We start from the raw sequence: 20703 nt of genomic DNA on the forward strand, positions 1-20703 counted from the left end.
CTGGGAAGGCAGCGAACTACCCCTCGGAGAGCCTTCTGAGTGGGACGGAACTTGAGGGGAGGAACCAAAGCGCAGACAAGGTGTCTTTAGTTTTACACTTCCATGAAGGAAACAAATCCTTCAACATAAACATGCCTGCTCCTTGGCAGCTGGGAATTCTCAGTTGGCTGGAAATGAGTTTCAGGACAAATTGCCAGCTACTGTCCCCTTTTCCCCCTCCTTTTCCTTGGGCAGGGCATTTATGAAAACAGCAGTAAAAAAATACACTTGGAGTATTTCATTCCAACTCTCTCCTTGTTCCCCTTTTCATGGCAATAATTTTATCAGTCAGCCAGGGTTGTCAGTACTGAAATTCAACGTCATTTGCTATTGAGTATAACCAATTTTTGGGTAATAATGAGATCATTTTGTTGTTGTTTTTCATCGAGAACTTTCTTTGAGGTTTAGTGACCCCCAAAGTTCAGTTTTTGGATGCCTATAATAAATTATGATACTTTAGGCAGCTTTGGAGATTTCATTATATTCAACAGAATCATGAACACGAGTGGATTTTTCCCCCAATGCCAACTAGGTCCATTTTGAAGTAGTTTCTAAAAAGAATTATTCCCACAAATGTGCTAAAACTTAGGCTTAGAGTTTCTCTTACTTTTGTTAAGATTTTGAAAGCTAACACACACACACATTATAGACTGTAACTTTCATGTAACTTGTTCCACTCATGATCTCACCTACTTCAGTCTGCAGCAACTTTCAGCCTTCGGGACAAAATTCTTGGACTTACCTTTCCTCATATTCCATACTTAATCTGCCTGGAACTTCTGTGGATTTATCCTTCAAAGACCACTTTACACCACAGCCACTCTGACCACCCTTGCCTAAGTCATTGTCATCTTCTTCCTAGACTGCCAGAACATCCTAGTCTTTTCACAGAAGCTAGCAGTGAGTCTGCCAAAATGTCAGCTCACAGCAATAGGCCTCAACCAATCTCTTATGCTCTATTTTTTCCCAGTGACAATAACTGCTTTATATTAATATACTTAACTATTTTCTAATATTTTATTTTTATTTATTTGACAGAGAAAGAGGGGGAGAGAGAAAGAGAGAAAAAATGGGTGTGCCAGGGCCTCTAGCTGATGCAGACGAACTCCAGATGTGTGCACCCCCTTGTGCATCTGGCTGACATGGGTCCTGGGGAATTGAACCAGGGTCTTTTGGCTTTGCAGGCGAATGCCTTAGTGGCTAAGCCATCCCTCCAGCCCCTTAACTATTGGTTTTATTGTCCATTGAACTTTTTTTTTTTTTAATTTGAGGTAGGGTCTTGCTCAAGCCTAGGCTGACCTGAAATTCACTATGTAGTCTCACTCAGGGTGGCCTTGAACTCACAGCAATTCTCCTACCTTGCCTTGAGAATGCTGAGCTTAAAAGACATGTGCCACCATGCCTGGCTGTCCATTAAACTTTATTTTGTCCATTAATGGACTTCAGTACTTAGAATACCCAGCACATGGTTGGCATTTTGATAAATAATTACTAAATAAATGAAGGGTTGAATTTCCTTCTCAGGATAACCCTAAAATGGACTTTGAACTAGATTGTAAACACTAAATTCTAGTTGAAATGCTACGATTTCGTATTTACAAATATGGTAGCTGGGGTGGTGCCAACAGGGAGTTTGCTGGAATCTGGTAAGGAATAGGAGTAGGAAAGAACTGTCTCCCCCCACCCAAGGCATGTTCTCACTCTAGCCCAGGCTGACCTAAGGCGCGCCAGGGTCTCCAGCCACTGCAAATGAACTCATCCGGCTAACATGGGTCCTGGCTCCAACCAGGGTCCTTAGGCTTTGCAGGCAAGTGCTTAACGGCTAAGCCACTTCTCCCGCACCCAACTGCTCCCTTTTTCCATCCTGCTAAGCTGTCCTGGCAGGCCCAACTTGGGATCCTTCTGCTTCAGCGTCTGTCTGTATCACCACATTGGGAAAGTAGTAATTGTTTTTGTCTTTTGTTTTGGGTAGGGTCCCGCTCTAGACCGGGCTGACTTTGAATTAGCTATGTAGTCTCAGGATGGCTTCAAACTCGCGGTGATCCTCTGTCCAGCTTTAATTTATTTCATTTGTTTTGAGACAGGGTCTCACTCTAGCTCAGGCTGGCTTCCAGCTCATGGAAATCCTCTTGTCTCAGCTGCTCAAGTGGGAGGATTATAGGTGTACACCACCACACTGGCTGTCTCCATTCTAGAAGCTTCAAGAACTCGGGTGCTTAATACCATTAATTTCTAGAATCATGTATGACACAGAAAAGTGTCTGTGTGATCTCACTTGAGATCCTTAACCAGAAAGAAGCTTCCTGGAGTTGAAGTTCCTGAAGTCTTCCTGGATGGAGGAAGAGGAACCAGCTGCCACTCCTGTCAATGAAATCACTGCAGTTTTCCTAGGCGTGAGCTTTCTGCACACAAGCCTGTATCTACCTGTGTTAAGAATGTCTGTAAAGTATTACAAGCTGAAGAACTCCTTAGAAAAGTGTTTTATACGTTTTAAAAACTTTTTGACTATTTTTAAAAATAATATTTGAGAGAGAGAGAGGGAGGGGGGGCAGATAAAGAAAATGGGAGCCCCAGGGCCTCCAGCCACTGTAAATGAACTCCAGACTTATGTACCTCCTTGTGCAGCTGGCTTTCTTGGGTACTGGGGAATCCAACCTGGGTCCTTAAGCTTTGCAGGCAAGTGCTTTAACCGCGAAGCCATGTTTCCAGCCCGGGACTATTTTTTATTGTGACAAAATAAACACAACCCTCCCCATCACATTAGCCATATGGAAGTTATGCTTTCTCTTTACAACCTAGCACGGAGCATAGACTTTTCATTTATTTGCAAACAAAGAGAGAGGGAATAGATGCACCAGGACCTGTTGCCACTGCATGCAGCACTTTGTGTGTGTGGCTTTACATGGGTACTGGGGATCTGAACCCAGGTCGTCATGCTTTGTAGGCAGGTGCCTTGAACCACTGAGACACGTCTCCAGTGCCAGAACACCGGGCCTTTTAAAAATCAGGCTTTGACAATATCTAAGCCGAGGGAGAGCGAGCACAGATGAGCCAGCTCCTTCAACCTGAGGAACTTTTCCGATGCGCATCGGGCCCTGAAGACGCGTGCGGCTCCATCTTGTCGGGACGGCTCCGGTCCCCACGGCTTTCCCAGGGTGCGGCGCGTCCCACGGTCGCCTCTCCCCACCAGGCTCGGGCACCGAATCCCGGCTCACGGTTCAAATCCCCGGCGCAACTCGGAACCGCCGAGGTGAGGACCACCGCCGCGGGCTCCGCGGGCGTCTTTCAGGATTATTGTTCTCCGCAGGCGCCTCCTTCCCGCAGGCCCCGCCCAGCGCCGCCCTTGAATCCCGAGGCGAAGAAAAGGCTCTGGCCCCGCCCCCGCGGCCTCGGCCCCGCCCCTCCGAGGGATCGCGCAGGCGCAGTCGCCCCTCCATCCTAGCGCTCTCCCCTCCCCCAGGCCGCCGAGGCGCGCCGCGGGCGGGGCCAGCGCGGTGGGCGGAGCCTGGGGCTCGGCGGGGGCCGGGCTCGGGATTAGTTGGTTTCGGAGCGGAGGAGGGAGCCCCGAGCCGTCGCGAGCGCCCAGACAAAGCCGCGTTCGGGCGTTCGGGGAACTGGGGAGCCGGGCTGGGGGTGGTGGTCCCGGGGCTCCGTGGGAAGCCCCTGCCGGTCCCCCCGCGAGCCACCGCTTCGCAACAGGTCGGCCGCCTCTCGCGGGGACCTCGTTCCCGCTTCCTTCTTCCCGGCGCCCGCGATCTTACCCCCTAACCCTTCCCCGGGGTCCCCTCTTCTCCGCCAGGCCGCGGGCTGGCCACCTGCTTCCATGCGCTTCGGGTCCAAGATGATGCCGGTAAGCGGGTGGGCGTGCCGGGGAGTGTGGGGGGGGAACCGGAGCGGCGGGCCCGGAAGTGTGCGGAGTCGCGGGCGGCGGCGGCCGGTGCGTGGTGCGGGTCTCGAGCGGAGCCGGGGGAGGGGGTGTCCGCGCGCTGCGAACCCCGAGGCTTCGGGAGGGGCGGGGCCGCATCCTCCGGGGTCCCTCGGGGCTGAGGGGGCCCCGCGTGGGGCTTGGCGACACCCGACGGCGCCGACGGTCCCCGCGCGGCCCTGCGGCTGGTGGAGCTGCCCGTGGGGCTCTGTCGCTCGAAACTTTTTTTTCTCTCGGATTGGAGCCTGACTTTTTATTTATTTATTTATTTTTGGGGCCATTGTTGAAGGTCAAGAAGTAAGGGAACCAGGGACCTTGTCCTTCACTTTTTGTTTCTTTGCTGTCTTTTTAAACTAAACTTTTCACTGGAGTGAAGCACTACACTGGGAAAGGGAACCTTGGCTTGCTTTTTTTTTTTTTTTTTTTTTTACTTGAATTTCGATCTGGTGTCTGCGATAGCAGTCGAGTCACTTTATCTCTGTGGAAAAAGGGTTTGAGTACATGGCAGCCCGTACAAGTTCGCGGTGACACTTTGGTGCCCTGCAGAGAGGATCAGTGAATTCTCAAAGGCATTTGCTTTTTGGCCACCAGGCCTGTCCAGGTCCGAGTCGTTTCTGAAATGTTCTTTTCTTAAACGATTTGCAGAGCCTGGCGTGCTGCTCGGCTTCTGCTGACTTGAGACTGTTTACTCCTCTAAGTAGTGTTTACTTCCAATTGAAGCCGGGGTCACCGTTGGGACACCCCGCATATTTAGGACTTCACTTGTTCAAAAAGTACAGCTCTCCTTTCGTTTTTGTGAAACCCGTGGAGTGGAGCGAAGAGATATTTATTTAATTTATTTTTGTAGCCACACGTGCACAGTCTATATTGCCGTCTCCCTGCCCCCTTCTTGTATTATGGAGGGTGTCGTAAACTTCCTTGTCTTGGACAGACGTCATAATTTGATTAATTGGGTTTAGATGGTTTGGGAAAAGGTTGCTCTGCTTAGTGTTCAAGGAATTGGAAATAGAATCGCGCGTGTTTTTCTGGTTTTAATACTTGGTTGTGACTTGGGTTTGAGATGTGAATGCCCCCATGTTAGGAGATGTGCTGTGGTAAGGATGAAGGGTTTTGGGAACTTTTGGGTTTACATTTCGTTGTTGTGAAGTAACTTTTCCAGATTGTGATTTCTTTTTTTTACCCTGAGGCAAAAAAAAAAAGGAAGAGAACAGGTGCTGGTTGTTGCAGTATGGGTTCTTCCTTAAAAATCAGTTTTATGGGTTGGAGAGATGGCTTAGCAGTTAAGGGGTTTGCTTGCAAAGCCAAAGGACCTCGGTTCGATTCCCCAGGACCCACGTAAACCAGCTGCACAAGGTGGCACATGAGTCTAGAGTTCATTTTCAGTGGCTGGAGGCCCTGGCACGCCCATTCTCTCTCTCTCTCTCTCTCTCTCAAAAAAACCCATCAGTTTATGTCATAATATGCTTTTTGGTGTCTCTCCCCCCCCCCCCGAAGTGTAAGGAAGTTTGTCCTTCTCTCAACAAATTCCTAGATCAGAATTCTTGAGAGTTATGAGGACTGGGTTCACATTAGCAGTCAGAGTCTCCTGATTGCTCTTTTGAGGTCAGAATGTGGTCCTAACAGACCAAGGAGTGGTGGGGGGTATGCTGGCTTTAAATTCAGAGGAAGCTTTCAGGCTTGTTTCTTTTTAATATTTTCTTTCTTTCTTTTTTAGTTTTTTGGTTTTTCGAGGTAGGGTCTCGCTCTAGCCCAGGCTGACCTTGAATTCACTATGTAGTCTCAGGGTGGCCTCAAACTCACAGTGATCCTCCTACCTCTGCCTCCCATGCTGGGATTAAAGGTGTGCGCCATTAGGACCTGCTTCTTTTTAATGTTTTGTCCCGCGGTGTCGCCACCTGTAAACCGGAGAGATGGTAATACCTAGCTTGTGGGGTAGTTTTAAGGATTAGAGTTACTTTGTGAGGGGATTGGTTAGTATAGTTAGCTTGGAATAGGTGCCAGAAGAAACCTCCTGAATTGACGGTATTGGCCAAGCAGGTGATGCTGACTGTGTGATCCATAAAATATGACAGGTTTTCATGTGGCAGCCTCATGTGATGTAAGGTGCCTTTATTCTGTGATATTTGGGGTACTTGAAAATGAAACTGTGGTGCTGGGATCCAACCCAGGGTCTTGTACCCATACCAGGCCAGCCCTGTACCACTGAGCTGTGTAGCTCTTGAGCTGTTTTCTCACTGGGTGCTTTATGGCAGTCTTGCGGTGCCTCTGGCTGGTTTGTTAGAACTCACTAGCTTCCCACTCACAGTGATCCTCCTGCACCAACCTCCAGAGTACTGAGATTACAGGTGTAGGCCACTGTAACCCACTTTTTAAACTATTTCTCTAAACACAGTTTTCTTCCTTAGCTTTAAGTATGCTTGGGTTTTTATTCTGTGGAAGATTTTGTTGTATTACTTTGGAAAACTCTGATCAGTTTATCAGAAAAAGCATGGGAACTCAGTTGATACACACACACACACATATATATGTGTATATATATATTTTAATTGTGCTAAAATTTATCCAACTTAAAAACTTAGCATTCTAACCATTTTAAGTGTACAGTTTTGTGGCATTAAGCACATTCTTTGATTTGCTATGAAAGACATGGTAAAATTAGACTGCATTATATTAAATAGATGCAAATAAGTGGTGTTCATGTATTTTCTTGCCAAACAGTGCAGAATCAAGTGGGTTTCTTTTATATGGGACATGAAGTGATAATTGGATCCAAAAGCAGAAGTGGAAGATGCATCTTAGTAGGCTAAAAATAAGTAGACAAGCAGGGAGAGTGGGAATGGAGGTAATGATGGGGCACTGCCGAAATGGAGTGGTAATTACTCTCCTTTTCAGATACCTGCCGTGGCCAGCATCTCATTCTATGGTATCTGTACCACTTACGAGAAACTGATTGGTCTTTCATATTGGACACCCATTTTTCTTCATTAAAGAAGGGGTTATTTGTTCTTTGAGCATGTGGCTTTTCAGTGTTGCACTCATTGTGTCTGATTTTCAAATGGAGGCAATTATCCAGAGGAAAAATTCTCAAGCCATTTGAAAATTACACTAGATAGCTTTTATTTGTTACTGTCATTCTGTGAGTTGTTTTGTATCAACAAAATGCATATTTTTATGAAAGAGCTTGGTTCTGAAAGTATTTGCTGCCCTTTTCAGATAATACCTTTCGAACAATTTATTTATATCTGCTATATGCTAAATGGTAACTTCAAACAAAATATTACTGCACCTTTTATGTTATGTTATTTTTTTTTATTTTGCCAGTGCCATATAGAATCTGCTGTGTGACTGAGAAGTATTGGCATGTTAGTATTGATGAACTTGGCATATAAGCACACAGCTCAGTATTTGTGTTGTCCAGTAGAGTAGGCACCAGCCACATGTGGCTGCTCGAAATGTGGCTGGTGGGACCGAGGAACTGAACTGGAAGACATGCTTTAATTTTAATTATGTTTAAATAGCTGCATGTGCCTGGTGTTGACTCTCTTGAATGTGCAGCCAAACTGAGCTCCACCATACCCAGCCCTTAAACAGGGAGTATTTTTCAGAAAATGGTAGCTCATTTAAAAAGGTCCGTTCAGCTGATCATGGTTTAGTTTTTCAGTTTGTGGCAGTTAAGCATAATTCTTTATAGTTATCTCCTAGTGCTATGCAGTAAAAAGGATTACTTGAGCTTCCAGTATCAGGCATCCTGGGCTAGTGATAGACCTGGCGAGTAGAGCTCACATTTCTGCAGGGAGCACTGCAGACCAGTGGCTTAATTTCTGCTGATTTGTCTTTTCAAAAGACCATTTTCATCTGCACACAATTTTCAACCTAAAATTGTGTTTTGAAACTAAGTCTTTCTTTCAGGTTACAGATGTGGGACACAGATTTATTTATATGATGAGAATGTTTCTGAAAAAAACAGTAACATCAAGTTATTTCAGAGCAAAGTTTAGGCTAGGTTCTTAAAGATAGGTTTCTGAATTGTAATTGTCAAAAGCTGTTAAATCATCTATTTTTATAAATGTGCAAAATATCTCATATTTAAGGCGCTTTAGTTTTTTGTTGTCTTGTCACTTTGATTACATTGTGTGAAACATATCTGAAATTTCTGTATTTTTGCCCAATTTAGGGAAACTAGATTTAGACTTTGTAAAGAAAAGTACATGCCTCTTCATATTTTAATAATTAAAGAGAGGGCTGGAGAGATGGCTTAGTGGTTAAATGCTTGCCTGTGAAGCCTAAGGACCCCGTTTGAGGCTTGATTCCCCTGGGCCCACGTTAGCCAGATGCCCAAGGAGGCCGTGTCTGGAGGCCCTGGCATGCTCATTCTCTCTCTATATCTGCCTCTTTCTCTCTCTCTCTGTTGCTCTCAAATAAACAAATAAAAATAAACAAAACAAAAAAATAAAAAAAAAAACTAGTTAAAAAAAGCAAAGGGAATTTCCTTACCTGAAAGGCACATGGATGGTCTGGGAAGAGCTAGTGGCCCCTCTTCCCTAGCAGACAGTGAAAACTTCCAATTCTGGAGCTTTTAAGGAATATTGTTGATCACTGTCTCTGTTGGTGGCCTGCCAAAAGAGTGACACTCCTTAAATAGTCTTTCTGAAGCCCATTTAGTGCTGAGCCTTGGGGAAAGGAAGGTCACAGTTGACTGGGCCTTTTCCAGTTCTATTAGGATAACTGCATGCAACACCCACTGGCCTGCGTGGTGGTTCTGGTTATCTGCCTCTCCTCCTCTGTCCACTAACAGGTATCCCAGCAAGTTAGAAGAATGGGACGTAAGCTTTTAGGAATCCAGAGTGTTCTTTTTAGCTCATGCCTCCTTATCAAGCCAAACACTGAGTACTTGTGTTTTAATGGTGTGCTGGGCACAAAACAGAACATTTTTCTTTAATCAGCTGGAAGTGAGAAAAGGAAGCCTAGATATGGCGACTGCATATGCCATCTGTATGTTGGGGTGACACATCTTGCTGGGCTGAGAAGATTGGGTCTGGGGATGTTTAGGGAAGTGGGAAGTATTAAGGAGGTTGCTATTACTTAAAGCACTTGGCTTACTGTCTTATCAAAGAAATGCAAATTCTAAGCACTAGATAATACATGAAAAGTTCACAGATTCAGCAAGTGGTGGTTTTTAGACTTTGTTTCTATCTAAAATGTGTTAACATTGTTTTTAGGGATAATAGCACCAGACTGTCTTTGAAAATGTTCATTTGGTTGGTCAGTAACTACTGAACTCTGAAACACATACATCAATTGTTTTTGTAGGAAACTTTCAACCCAAATCCCTTAAGGGCACAGACATACAAAAAGTAGTAAAAATTGTAATGCATACACATCCTATTCTTCTAACAGAATACCAATTTAAACTACTAGTGGCAATAAAAAAGGTAGTTAAGAGAATTTATCGATCTTCCCCTGTGGAATAAACAACTTGTTTAGAAGCCCTGGGGAAGGATGGGGGACCTTGTTGGAAGCCTAGCTTTCTAACTTCCCTTTGAGGGCAGGCAGAGGAGGGCCTCTCCTGAGAACCTCTGTCTCACACTGTGGCCAGTGACTCCCCAGCTACTCCCCTACTGCACTGTGAAGCTGGTCTTTCCATTCTCATTCAACAGAGACGCAATTTAAAGCTTAAAGTGTTTGAGATCTGCTCCTGGTCTTTCCGCAAAAGTGAAATTTCAATCACTTCTACCTGTAAGCATGCTCTGTTCAAGATTGCAAATGCCTGGGTTGTAATGTTTCTGTATACTTGTAGAATGAACAGTTGTCATGTTCTTTTGGCTCATGGTGACTTCAAGTATTGCTTTTTTAGAACATAAGTATAATTTTTGAAGTAGACAAATAAAAAAAGTGGAAATATCTTCTGTTTAAATCCAAATTGCATATAGAATTGTTAAGTCTTTTGTAAGTTACCTTCCCCAAGACAAAGGGAACATCTCATTGCCTTTTTTTTAGCTTAAGGAAGTTTATTATTTCTAAAACATTTTATTGACAACTTCCATAAATATAAACAATATGACATGATCATAATCATCTCCCACCATCATCTCTTTTCCCTCTCCCAAATCCCTCCTCCGCTGAATCCTCCCCCCCTTTTTTTGGGTTAGGGTCTCACTCTAGCTCAGGCTGTCCTGGAATTCACTCTGTAGTCTCAGGTTGGCCTCAAACTCACGGCGATCCTTCTACCTCTGCCTCCCAAGTGCTGGGATTAAAGGCCCAGCTTCTGAATCCCTTTGTTTCCATCTAGTCTCTCTTCTGTTTTGACCGCCCTCCCCCCCAATTATGCAGGTCCTTTGTAGGTGACATCACCAGCCTCTGTGAGGCCATAAATATACCACAGCCACTTTGTGTCCAGAAGACAGCGTTGGAAACCCTCCTCCCCTTCCTTTGGCTTGTACATTCTTTCTGCCACCTCTTCTGCAATGGGCCCTGAGTCTTGGAGGGTGTGATAGACATGTCTTAGTGCTGAATACTCACTGTCACTCCTCAGCATTTTGGTGAGTTTTAGTCACCCCAGTTGTGCCCACCATCTGAAAAGAAGCTTCTCTAACTAAAAGTTAGAGCAGCATTAATTGGGCATAAACGTAAGTATCTGGAGGACAGTTGGGTGAGTATAATAGCTCCATTTAGATGGACAGCAGTAGTAAGTAGATCCCCCTAGGGCTTTATGACCTCCCAGCCACAGGCGTGGGGCGGGCCTCAAGTCCAGTCAGAAAGCATTTGGTTTCCCCCATAACAGACATGTCACCACCAATGCCTGTTTTTTTTTTTTTTTTTTTTTAACTCTGAGTACTACTCTAGAAATCTTAGATCTTGTATGAGAGATGTTTCATATTCACTGGAGATATTCACTGGAGTGCGGAGGTGGTGAGGCGGTGTGGAGAACAGGGACCCGACGTTCAAGGCCGCGTGATTGGCTGCAGGCCTTCTCCAGCCTTCTCCAGTTGCTTGGATGGTGCTGCTGGATCTGCAGGTGGCTTGCCAGGGGCTAGGCTGCCACAGCCTCAGTCTGCAGCCCCAGGGTTGCCTGTGTGGGGAGCAGTGACTCTCGCTGGTCAGGTGACTTTGTTGGAAATACACTAGAGACTGGTTTTGGATGAAATTATGCCTGTTCTTTCTCATCAATCTGCTTATTGTTTGTGGATGGCCTTTTTGGGATGATACCTATTCAAATGTTAAGTGTATCTCGGGCCTGTTTTGAGTGTCAAGGAGACAGATCTATTACCTTCACATCTGTCTCCCCCACTGGGCTGCATGAAAAATGAGCTCCCTGAAGGCTGCCTGTCTTTACATGGGTTCCAGGGACCAGAACTGGGTATGCATGGTTGTGCGGCAAGGGCGTTGTCAAAACCCTGAGCCATCCCCCCAGCCCTCCGTGACTTCTTATTTTGAGACAAGGTCTCTCTGAATTACCCAGGTCTTGACCTCACTCTGTGATCCTTAAACTCGTATTCTCTTCCCTCAGACTTCTGAGGAACTGGGATTACAGACTTGAGCCTCCAGGCCCAACCCACTTCAATTTTTTCCCTGACTTATTTTTATTTGAGATGGGGGGAGGGAGGGAGAGACAGAGACAGACACACACACACAGAGAGAGAGAGAGAGAGAGAGAGAGAGAGAGAGAGAGAGAGAGAGGGAGGGAGGGAGGGAGGGAGGGAGGGAAGGAGGGAGGGAGGAGAGGAGAGGGAGAGAGAGAGGGAGGGAGAGAGGGAGGGAGAGAGAGAGGGGGAAGGGGGGAAGGGAGGGAGGATGAATGAGCACGCCAGGGTGTCTAGCCACTGCAAACAAATTCCAGATGCGTGTGCCACCATGTGCATCTAGGACCTTTAGAATCAAACCTGGGTCCTTAGGCTTCACAGGCAAGCGCCTTAAATGCTAAGCCATGTCTCCAGCCCCCAACCCACTTTTTAAAAAAGTTAGTTTGTTTATTTATTTATTTATTTATTTATTTATTTATTTATTTATTTATTTATTTATTTGACAAAGAAAGGGAGGGGGAGAGAGAATGGGCGCACCAGGGCCTCCAGCCACTGCAAATGAACTCCAGATGCATGCGCCCCCTTGTGCATCTGGCTAACGTGGGTCCTGGAGAATTGAGCCTTGAACCAGGGTCCTTAGGCTTCACAGGCAAGCTCTTAACCGCTAAGCCATCTCTCCAGCCCCCAACTGACTTTTTAAAAACATACATATTTTTAAAAAAATATTTTTTGTTTATTTTTATTTATTTGAGAGTGACAGACGGAGAGAAAGAGGCAGAGAGAGAGAGAGAGGGAGGGAGGGAGAATATGGGCACGCCAGGGCCTCCAGCCACTGCAAACGAACTCCAGATGCGTGCGCCCCTTGTACATCTGGCTAACGTGGGTCCTGGGAAATCGAGCCTCGAACCGGTCCTTAGGCTTCACAGGCAAGCGCTTAACCGCTAAGCCATCTCTCCAGCCCCAAAACATACATATTTTTTAAAGTAAGTGTTCCCTTAAAACTTTTTTTAGCCGGGCGTGGTGGCGCACGCCTTTAATCCCAGCACTCGGGAGGCAGAGGTAGGAGGATCGCCATGAGTTCAAGGCCACCCTGAGACTACAGAGTTAATTCCAGGTCAGCCTGGACCAGAGTGAGACCCTACCTCGAAAAACCAAAATAAAAAAACAAAAAAACAAACTTTTTTTAGAAGAGTTTATTCTTACTTTTTAATCTATCTATTTATTTATCTTTGAGGTAAGGTATTACTCTCTAGCCCTAGGCTAACTTGGAATTCACTGTGTAGTGTTAGGGTGGCCTTGAACTCATGGCCATTGTCCTACTTCTGCCTCCCACTGCTGGGATTAAAAGCATGTGCCATCACGCCTGGCAGACAGTTTTACTTTTTTGTTCACACGGTTGCTCTGCTCCAGCGGCCTCAGATCCTCTGACGAGCTGAGCTGCTCCTTGGTGTTCTTGTCTGGTGTGGTTTTGAACCAGTGCCGCCGCCGCCACCATGCTCTGTCAGATACAAGTAGGTGGAGACCAAAGAAAACGAAGTCAGAGCTGACAGCTTTTGGAAACGATCTCCTCATGCCTGTGGTCTCCGTGTTACAGGAGATGCAGGTCGTAACTGCTGTTTTATGAGGTGTAGGTGATTTTGGTGTCCTTGGGTGGGGGGAGGTCATGCTATTTTGGATGACAGTATTTTAAAGGTAGGTTAGATCTTTGGAAAAATCTGGTCGTTGCTTTCAGGAGCCAGACTTGGCTGTTGGTCACTGCCTTTCCTCCGTCCCCTCGGCCGTTTGGTCTGTGCACCTGACTGCAGGTCTTCACTCCTTTCTTCCTTGGAGGGTGCAGTGCCTTGCTCGTCTGTTCTCTTAAACACCGTTCTCCTGCGGGTCTTTCTGAACAAGGCTGTGTGTTCCTTCACCAAGCCTCTCCCAGGCAGTCTTCATTTTATTTTTATTTTCACTTTTTAAAGAGTGAGAGAGACAGAGGGGGGAGGGGAGAGAATTGGTGCACCAGGGCCTCAGCCACTGCAATCGAACTCCAGACGCATGTGCCACCATATGCATCTGGCTTACGTGGGACCTGGGGAATTGAACCTGGGTCCCTTAGGCTATGCAGGCAAGCACTTTGACCACTAAGCCATCTCTCCAGCCCCAGGCAGACTAAAACAGCACAAGGTATAAACTCTTTAGCCAGTTTCTTTGTTATCTAGCCCAGTTAATGTCAGCCTTTGTGTGTCAAAATTTTAACCACATTGAGGGAAGTGATGAAGAGATTCAAAATACCAAAGTCAGCATTTAAAACCCTCCTGGAGGGCTGGAGAGATGGTTTAGCAGTTAAGGCACATGCCTGCAAAGCCTAAGGACTCAGGTTTGATTATCCATGACCCATGTAAGCCAGATGCACATGATGGCACATGCATCTGGAGTTCGTTTGCAGTGGCTAGAGGTCCTGGCATGCCCATTCTTTCTCTCTCTCCTATCCCCTGTCTCAAATAAATAAATAACTCATTAAAAAAAAAAACAACCCTGCTGGAGATAGCAGAGCTGTGTTGCGGGTGAGAGCCTTGCTCTTTGCAAGACACCTGTTACCTTCGCCTTCCTCTGCATCCTCCCCACCCCGCAGTCCTAAGCGCATCTCATCTGGGCTTTCTTGGGGTGCCACTTTTCCTGTGGCTCACTGCAAGTTGTACCCTTTGTGTCCTGCTCCCCTTGGGCAGCTCTGTTACTGGTAAACGGGTTTTATATGTTGAGAAAATTGGCGGCCAGTCTGTAGCCTGTGTGTTGAGGGTTACCCGACCCTTGTTTGGCTACTTCAGCGAGTTCTAGGCGGCATGCTGGCCTTCCTCGAGCCTCCTCCCCTCGGACAGGTGACCCCTTCCCTTCGCGGTGGGCTTCCTACTTGTCTCACTGGCCTTCAGTTCTTAGTTCCTTGGTGCTGCCTCTCTCCCTCTCTCCCTCTCTCCCCACCGACAGGACCTTGCTGTGCTACCCAGGCTGGCTTAGAACTCCGTCTGCCTCCACCGCCGCCTCCTGAGCCACCACCCGTCTGCCTTAGTGGTACTTTGTGTGTTGGTCTGTTGTCACTGGACCTTACATGTCCCTACAGGAGGAAGTTCTCACATTGCCTGGTGACTGTTGGCAATGCTGTACATTGTTTTGGTGAGGGTAGATTCTTAGAACAAAATAAGAGGTGGAACCAGAGGAATGGATTAGGATTTTTAAAAGCGTTCTTATAAATGAAAATAAAAAGGAAAATGAAATATTTAACACTGACCTTATAGAAAGCAAGTCACCTGCCCACCAAGCAACAATGCTCCCTTCAGAAGAAAGCAACGCTGATGTTCTCCCACAGCTGTGGAGGGCTGAGGCCGTGGTGCTGCAGGCACGAGTACCTGCAGTTCGGGTCCCGTCCCTCCACCCTGTCACGCTGCGGCGGGGACGGGCGCGCTCTGGTGGTAGCAGCGCTGGGTCCGGTGAGAGACCCTGCCTCAGCAAGTGAAGCGGAGAACAGTTGAGCAGTACATCTGACGTCAGCCTCCGGCCTCCGTGTCTACCTGGGCACATGTGTATATACACACATACACGTTAAAAACTTGTGGAGGGACTAAGACCTAATTAAAATGTATTTTAAGCTGGGTGTGTTCGCGCACGCCCTTAATCCCAGCACTTGGGAGGCAGAGGTAGGAGGATCGCCGCGAGTTCGAGGCCACCCTGAGACTACGTAGTGAATTCCAGGTCAGCCTGAGACCCTACCTTGAAAACCAAAAACCAAAACCAAACAAACAAACAAAAAAATTAATTTGTGATTGTTTATGACATCAGTTGAAAGCAGCGTAACCTTAAGGTGAGTTGATTTGGAAGATGTATTTTGGCATTGACTAAATTTAGCTGCAGGCATAGTTCAAAAGGTTTATCTTCAAATGAACAGAATGCTTTTTTGTTTTCTTCTTTCCCTAGGCAGGGTGTCCCTCTAGTAAGGTCTCGTTCTAGCCCATGCTGACGTGGAGTTCATGATGTAGTCTCAGGGTGCCCTGTGCCCTCGAACTCACGCCATCATCCTACCTCTGCCTCCTGAGTGCTGGGTCTAGGCCTTGTTCATTTGAGACATTGTGTGGCTTTGAAAAAAGCTCACTTTGAAGCAGTGCATACACTTAGGGATAAACGTTTCTGATGCGGCGTCCTGATTGTCAGGCTCTTAGTCTGCTGGTGGTCTCATCCTCCGTGCAGCTTGGAGCCCCCCACTTAGAACCATCCATTCCCTTGCACAGACAGGCACATTGTAGATTTGCTGCATGTAAGGGCTAAGTATTCTGGGGAGCTTATGTAATGGGGGGAGAGAGTGGTTGACAGAAGCACAAAGACCATGTGCCCCAGTGGGCTGTTGCCTAGGAGCCGCCCGGTAGAGGTTTGTGGTCACTGGGTTATTCTGCGGTGGCAGGGACACCAGGGGACAGAGTGCACCAACAGGTAAACTATTGTGGATGAGAAGTGAGTGAAAGTATGGGTTTTAGATTTCTTATTTGGTGATTTGAAACTTACGGTGGAGCAGATCATTAATATAAATTCTAGATCTCACCCTGTACCTCGGCCTCGGTCTCCTGACTGTTGAGATTACAGGCCTGAGCCAGCACACCAGCTCAGTTTCAGGTATGCAGCATCTCTGATCCCCAGACCTGCAAACTGTGAAGCCTCGAATGCCGACATGATGTCACAGGTAGAAAATTTCACATCTGACCATAATGCGACGGGCTGTACTTAAAATGAACCTTTCCAACTATGTATATAGGTTTGTATAAATTTTTGTTTTGGTTTTAGGTTTAGTCCTGCATCCCGGTATTTTCAAATATTCTGAGATCCAAAAACAAAACAAAAATTCTCAAACATTTGTGGTTCCAAGCCTTTTGAGTCAGGGATATTCAGTTTATAGCTCATATACTTGAATTGGAATTCTCTGAAATTCGGAATATGCAAATACTGCTCTAATGACTTCTCTTGTAATACGTCCCACACTCTGCAGTGAGCCAGTCTCTGGTCCCTGCTCTGCCTTCACTGGGGTCTGGCTGTCTGCATGAATAGGCCATCTTTCTGGTCCAGCGGCACTCTCCCGAAAAGTCTTCCTCTCCGAATTCCAGTGGCTGGCTTCTCCCTGTATTAGTGCTTGTTTCCTCCTTACTTCCATATTGCTTTGTCACATCACTTTATATGCCATACTCATTTGTATGTTGCCAGTCTCTCTCTCTTTTTTTTTTTTTTGCCCCAAAGAATGCAGTATTTCATCACTGTATTCCCATGACTTGACTGTGCTTGTATAATAGCTGCCCAGTAAATATTAATGGATGAATGACTCAAAGGTCCTAAAGTTAGCAAGTAGTTGGGATTGAGAGGATGACAGAACCAGGAGCTTGTGTAGAATAACTGACTTTGATAAGTTACTTTGCTTGAAAGTCTGAGTATAGAAGTGGCTGTTAATACTTACAAATAGGAAGTTGGTTATGGTTCTAGACAGCTAAGACCAGCAGTCTCCTTGCTCAGAGGACATTGTTTTGCATATTTAATGTCATCTGTTGCCCTTAAAATAACTGGGTTTGCTGTACTTACCCCTTCAAAATGTGTTTTCTATGTTACTGAATGAGTTCATGTGTGATTAACTTTTTCACAGAATACTGCTTAAATCGATACTAAGATTTCATGTATTGTTGATAATTTTTCATTTAGAAGTGAGCAAAGGAAGTTTATAATGTTAAAAATTCATTGATATGGGCTGGAGAGATGGCTTAGCGGTTAAGCGCTTGCCTGTGAAGCCTAAGGACCCTGGTTCAAGGCTCGGTTCCCCAGGTCCCACGTTAGCCAGATGCACAAGGGGGCGCACGCGTCTGGAGTTCGTTTGCAGAGGCTGGAAGCCCTGGCGCGCCCATTCTCTCTCTTTCCCTCTATCTGTCTTTCTCTCTGTGCCTGTCGCTCTCTAATAAAATAAATAAATAAATAAAAAATTAAAAAAAATTCATTGATACGGTTTTTTGTTTTTGCTTAAATAACTCAAATTTGGCGGATAAAGATTGATGAGCTTAGGTTAACAGTGTGCCATGGTAAAAAACAGTGTAGGGCAGGAGAGATGGCTTAGCAGTTAAGGCGTTTGCCTGCAAAGCCAAAGGACCCTGGTTCAATGCTCCAGGACCCGTGTAAGTCAGAGGCACAAGGTGGTGCATGTGTCTGGAGTTTGTTTGCAGTGGCTGGAGGTCCTGGCATGCCCATTCTCTCTCTTTCTATCTGCCTTTTCTCTCTCAAATAAATAAATAAACATTTTTTAAAAGCAGTGTACTTAGTGTAGAAATAGACTTTTTTTAAAGTTTAGAGAAACTTTATTAGATTAAGAGAAGGAAAGAGGAGAGAACTTAAAGAGCCCCTGACCATGAGAAGACAGGAGGGGGTAAAGACGACCTAGAGACCCAAATTGGGATCATATATTGGTTCTGAATGGAGCCTGAGCTAACCAGCCCTGGGGCCAAGTTGGGGGCTGAGCTACTGAACCATGTGCCAGGTTCAGCTTTATCCTTCCAGGAATCTTAATTCTGAAAAGGGGAACTCAGGTAGAAGCAGGCTTGATCCGTTCAGGTCCTCATAGAGGAGGCATAGCAATACTCACAGTAATTGGTAAAGGGTTTTTTCTGGGTGCGGGGGTCTTATATGTGGTGTCCTTGTGTGTGATGTACGCACATTGTATGTGCCAATTCAGTGTTCCGTATGCTCACCTGCACTGGCTGAGAATATCGAGTTTCCCTCTATCTCTCACCTGCCTGCGCCTTTTCCTTACAGCGGAGTCTCTTGCTGTCTGTGGGGCTTGCCCAGTGACTCTCTGGCCTCTGCTCCTCATAGAAGTGAGGTTACAGACATTCACGCCCATACCCAGCTGTTTGTGAGTTCTGGAGATTCGAACTCAGATTACCCTCAGGCCTTCAAGTTTGTTCAGGAAGTGCACTTAATCGCTGAGTCTGGTAATTGGTTAAGATTTTAAAAAGCAGTTTAATGCCCAGAAGCACACTCTAGATGGGAGAAATAGCTCAGAAACTGTGTTGGGCCTTTGCAAGCAGTGATCCTGCAGGAATTGTATTACAGGTGGACGCATCCTCAGAGGCTGGTGAGGGTCTTGGAGGGAAAGAACTGAACTGGGGATCCTGAGAGAGGCTCTACAGAGAACCCGTGTGCTGCTTACTCAGAAATTTGGGCGATGTAGGCTGGTCCAGCTTCATCCTGAGAAACTAGCGGGCAGAAGTTAGAGCAGAGCATTCCTGAGTGAGGAAGACAGCTGATTGCTGCTCTGGTGTCCCCTGCCGGCAGGGAGACCACAGAAGCAGACAGCCAGGTCTTTTTCTTTAACCTTATTTTTAATTTAATTTAATTTTATTTTTTATTGACAACTTCCATGATTGTAAACAATATCCCATAGTAATTCCCTCCCTCCCCCCACTTTTCTCTTTGAAAATCCACTCTCCATCATATCCCCTCCCCCTCTTAACCATTCTCTCTTTTATTTTGATGTCATGATCTTCTCCTCCTCTTATGATGGTCTTGTGTAGGTAGTGTCAGGCTCTGTGAGGTCATGCATATCCAGGCCATTTTGTGTCAAGAGGAGCACGTTGTAAGGAGTCCTACCCTTCCTTTGGCTCTTATATTCTTTATGTCACCTCTTCTACAATGGACCCTGAGCCTTGGAAGGTGTGATAGAGATATTGCAGTGAGTGCTGAGCACTCCTCTGTCACTTCTCAGCACCATGGTGCCTTCTGAGTCATCCCAAGGTCACTGCCATCTGAAAAGAGAAGGTTCTCTAATGAAAAGTGAGAATAGCATTAATATATGGGTATGAACATTAAGAAAAGTGCTTACTGGGCAGTTTGGTGAGCATAGTATATACATTTAGCTAGAGAGCAGCAGACGTTACACCCCTAGGGCTCATGACTACCCCTGTTGTAGGTTTTCAGTATCAGGGATGTATTCCCTCCCATGGAGTGGCCCTCTAGTCAAATTAGAGAGTAGTTGGTTTCCCCCATAACAGATGTGCCACTATTGCACCCATTGGCTCATTTGGCCTGGCTGGCCAAATATAAGGCTTGCAATGTCCACTGTTGAGTATCTTTATTGGTGATTTCTCTCTCTCCCATTGAACTGCATGCAGAATGGCTTCTTCCAGCTTTCTGTCAGCTGGTCTACGTGGAGGAGATTATCAGCTCAGTTCCAGTAGGATTTCTCAGGCCTTGCAGCCCAAGTATGTGGAGTCTTCAGCAATAGGATCTTACCATCTATTCCTGGTAGGAAACCAAGGACTCAGCAATGGACTATAATGTTTTGGGGGCATCGGGGACCTCCCTGGCCAACAACTCACTGGAAGGTATCCCATCCCTGGCACTGAAAATTTTCTAGTAATAATCTATGGCTCCTGTGTGTTCCATTGTCCAAAAAAGTAGGTTTCCATATGACTTATTTATATCCTCTTAGATTTTGATTAGCCCTCCTCTACCTTTCCTTTACTCAATCTCTTCCCCTGACCTCACTTAGGCCTTTTCTTCCCCATTTATCTGTTCTTCTACTTACATATATACAATACCTTCCTATTAAGTCCCTCCTCCCTCCCTTTCTATTCCCTTTCAGACAGCCAGGTCTTTGAGGAACAGGAGTCAGAATGTCCTGGAGACTGGAAGGAGTGACGTGTATCTCCTTTCAAACACCTCCAGTGCTGTGTAGCCATGATTGGGCTCAATGTCCTTTCCAAATTTGAGAGATTGAAAGAAGCTTTGTGGAGAGAGAGAGAGAGTTGAGTGTTCCTGTGAATGGAACCCAGAGTCAGCGCTGAGTGACACTCTTGCCCCTGCTGTCACTAAATCTTACTCTTTCTGTGTAAGGCTGTTGTTGAAGGCACGTTTGCTGGGCCAGGTTAAAAGAAGCCTCTCGACCACCTCCTCCTCCTCTTCAGAAAGCACAGGGTGCTACACAATGAAAACTGGAAGGGAGACTTCCCGTTTGTTTCTCCCCACAAAGGACACAGAAATCCCTTAGGCTCTTCCATTATCCTGTGAAATGGAAACTTTGAAGGATTTTTGTTCTTTTTACAGGTTGCTCATTTTTATATAAAGAACAGTTTTATTTTTCTCTAGATAAACCTGGGATAAATTTGAGTTTTATCAGTGACATCCCTTAAAAAAAGTGTTTTGGCAAATTCTTTATTTCTTATCTGT

The 20703-nt window shown here is 45.9% G+C and overlaps 1 protein-coding gene across 2 annotated transcripts in view; it reads left to right on the plus strand.

Moving 5' to 3' along the window:
* Positions 1 to 3632: 3632 nt before the first annotated feature.
* The window catches only part of Tp53bp2 (tumor protein p53 binding protein 2), a 64385-nt gene continuing 47314 nt past the window's right edge, over positions 3633 to 20703 (plus strand). For both annotated transcript variants that reach the window (XM_004653242.2, XM_045138158.1), the window contains exon 1: positions 3633 to 3889. In XM_004653242.2, the coding sequence (XP_004653299.2) occupies positions 3863 to 3889 (27 nt within the window). In that variant the 5' untranslated portion in view covers positions 3633 to 3862. The remainder of the gene's footprint in view (positions 3890 to 20703) is intronic.

The sequence above is a fragment of the Jaculus jaculus genome, chromosome 1 (genome assembly GCF_020740685.1).
Source record: "Jaculus jaculus isolate mJacJac1 chromosome 1, mJacJac1.mat.Y.cur, whole genome shotgun sequence".
Classification (NCBI taxonomy): domain Eukaryota; kingdom Metazoa; phylum Chordata; class Mammalia; order Rodentia; family Dipodidae; genus Jaculus; species Jaculus jaculus.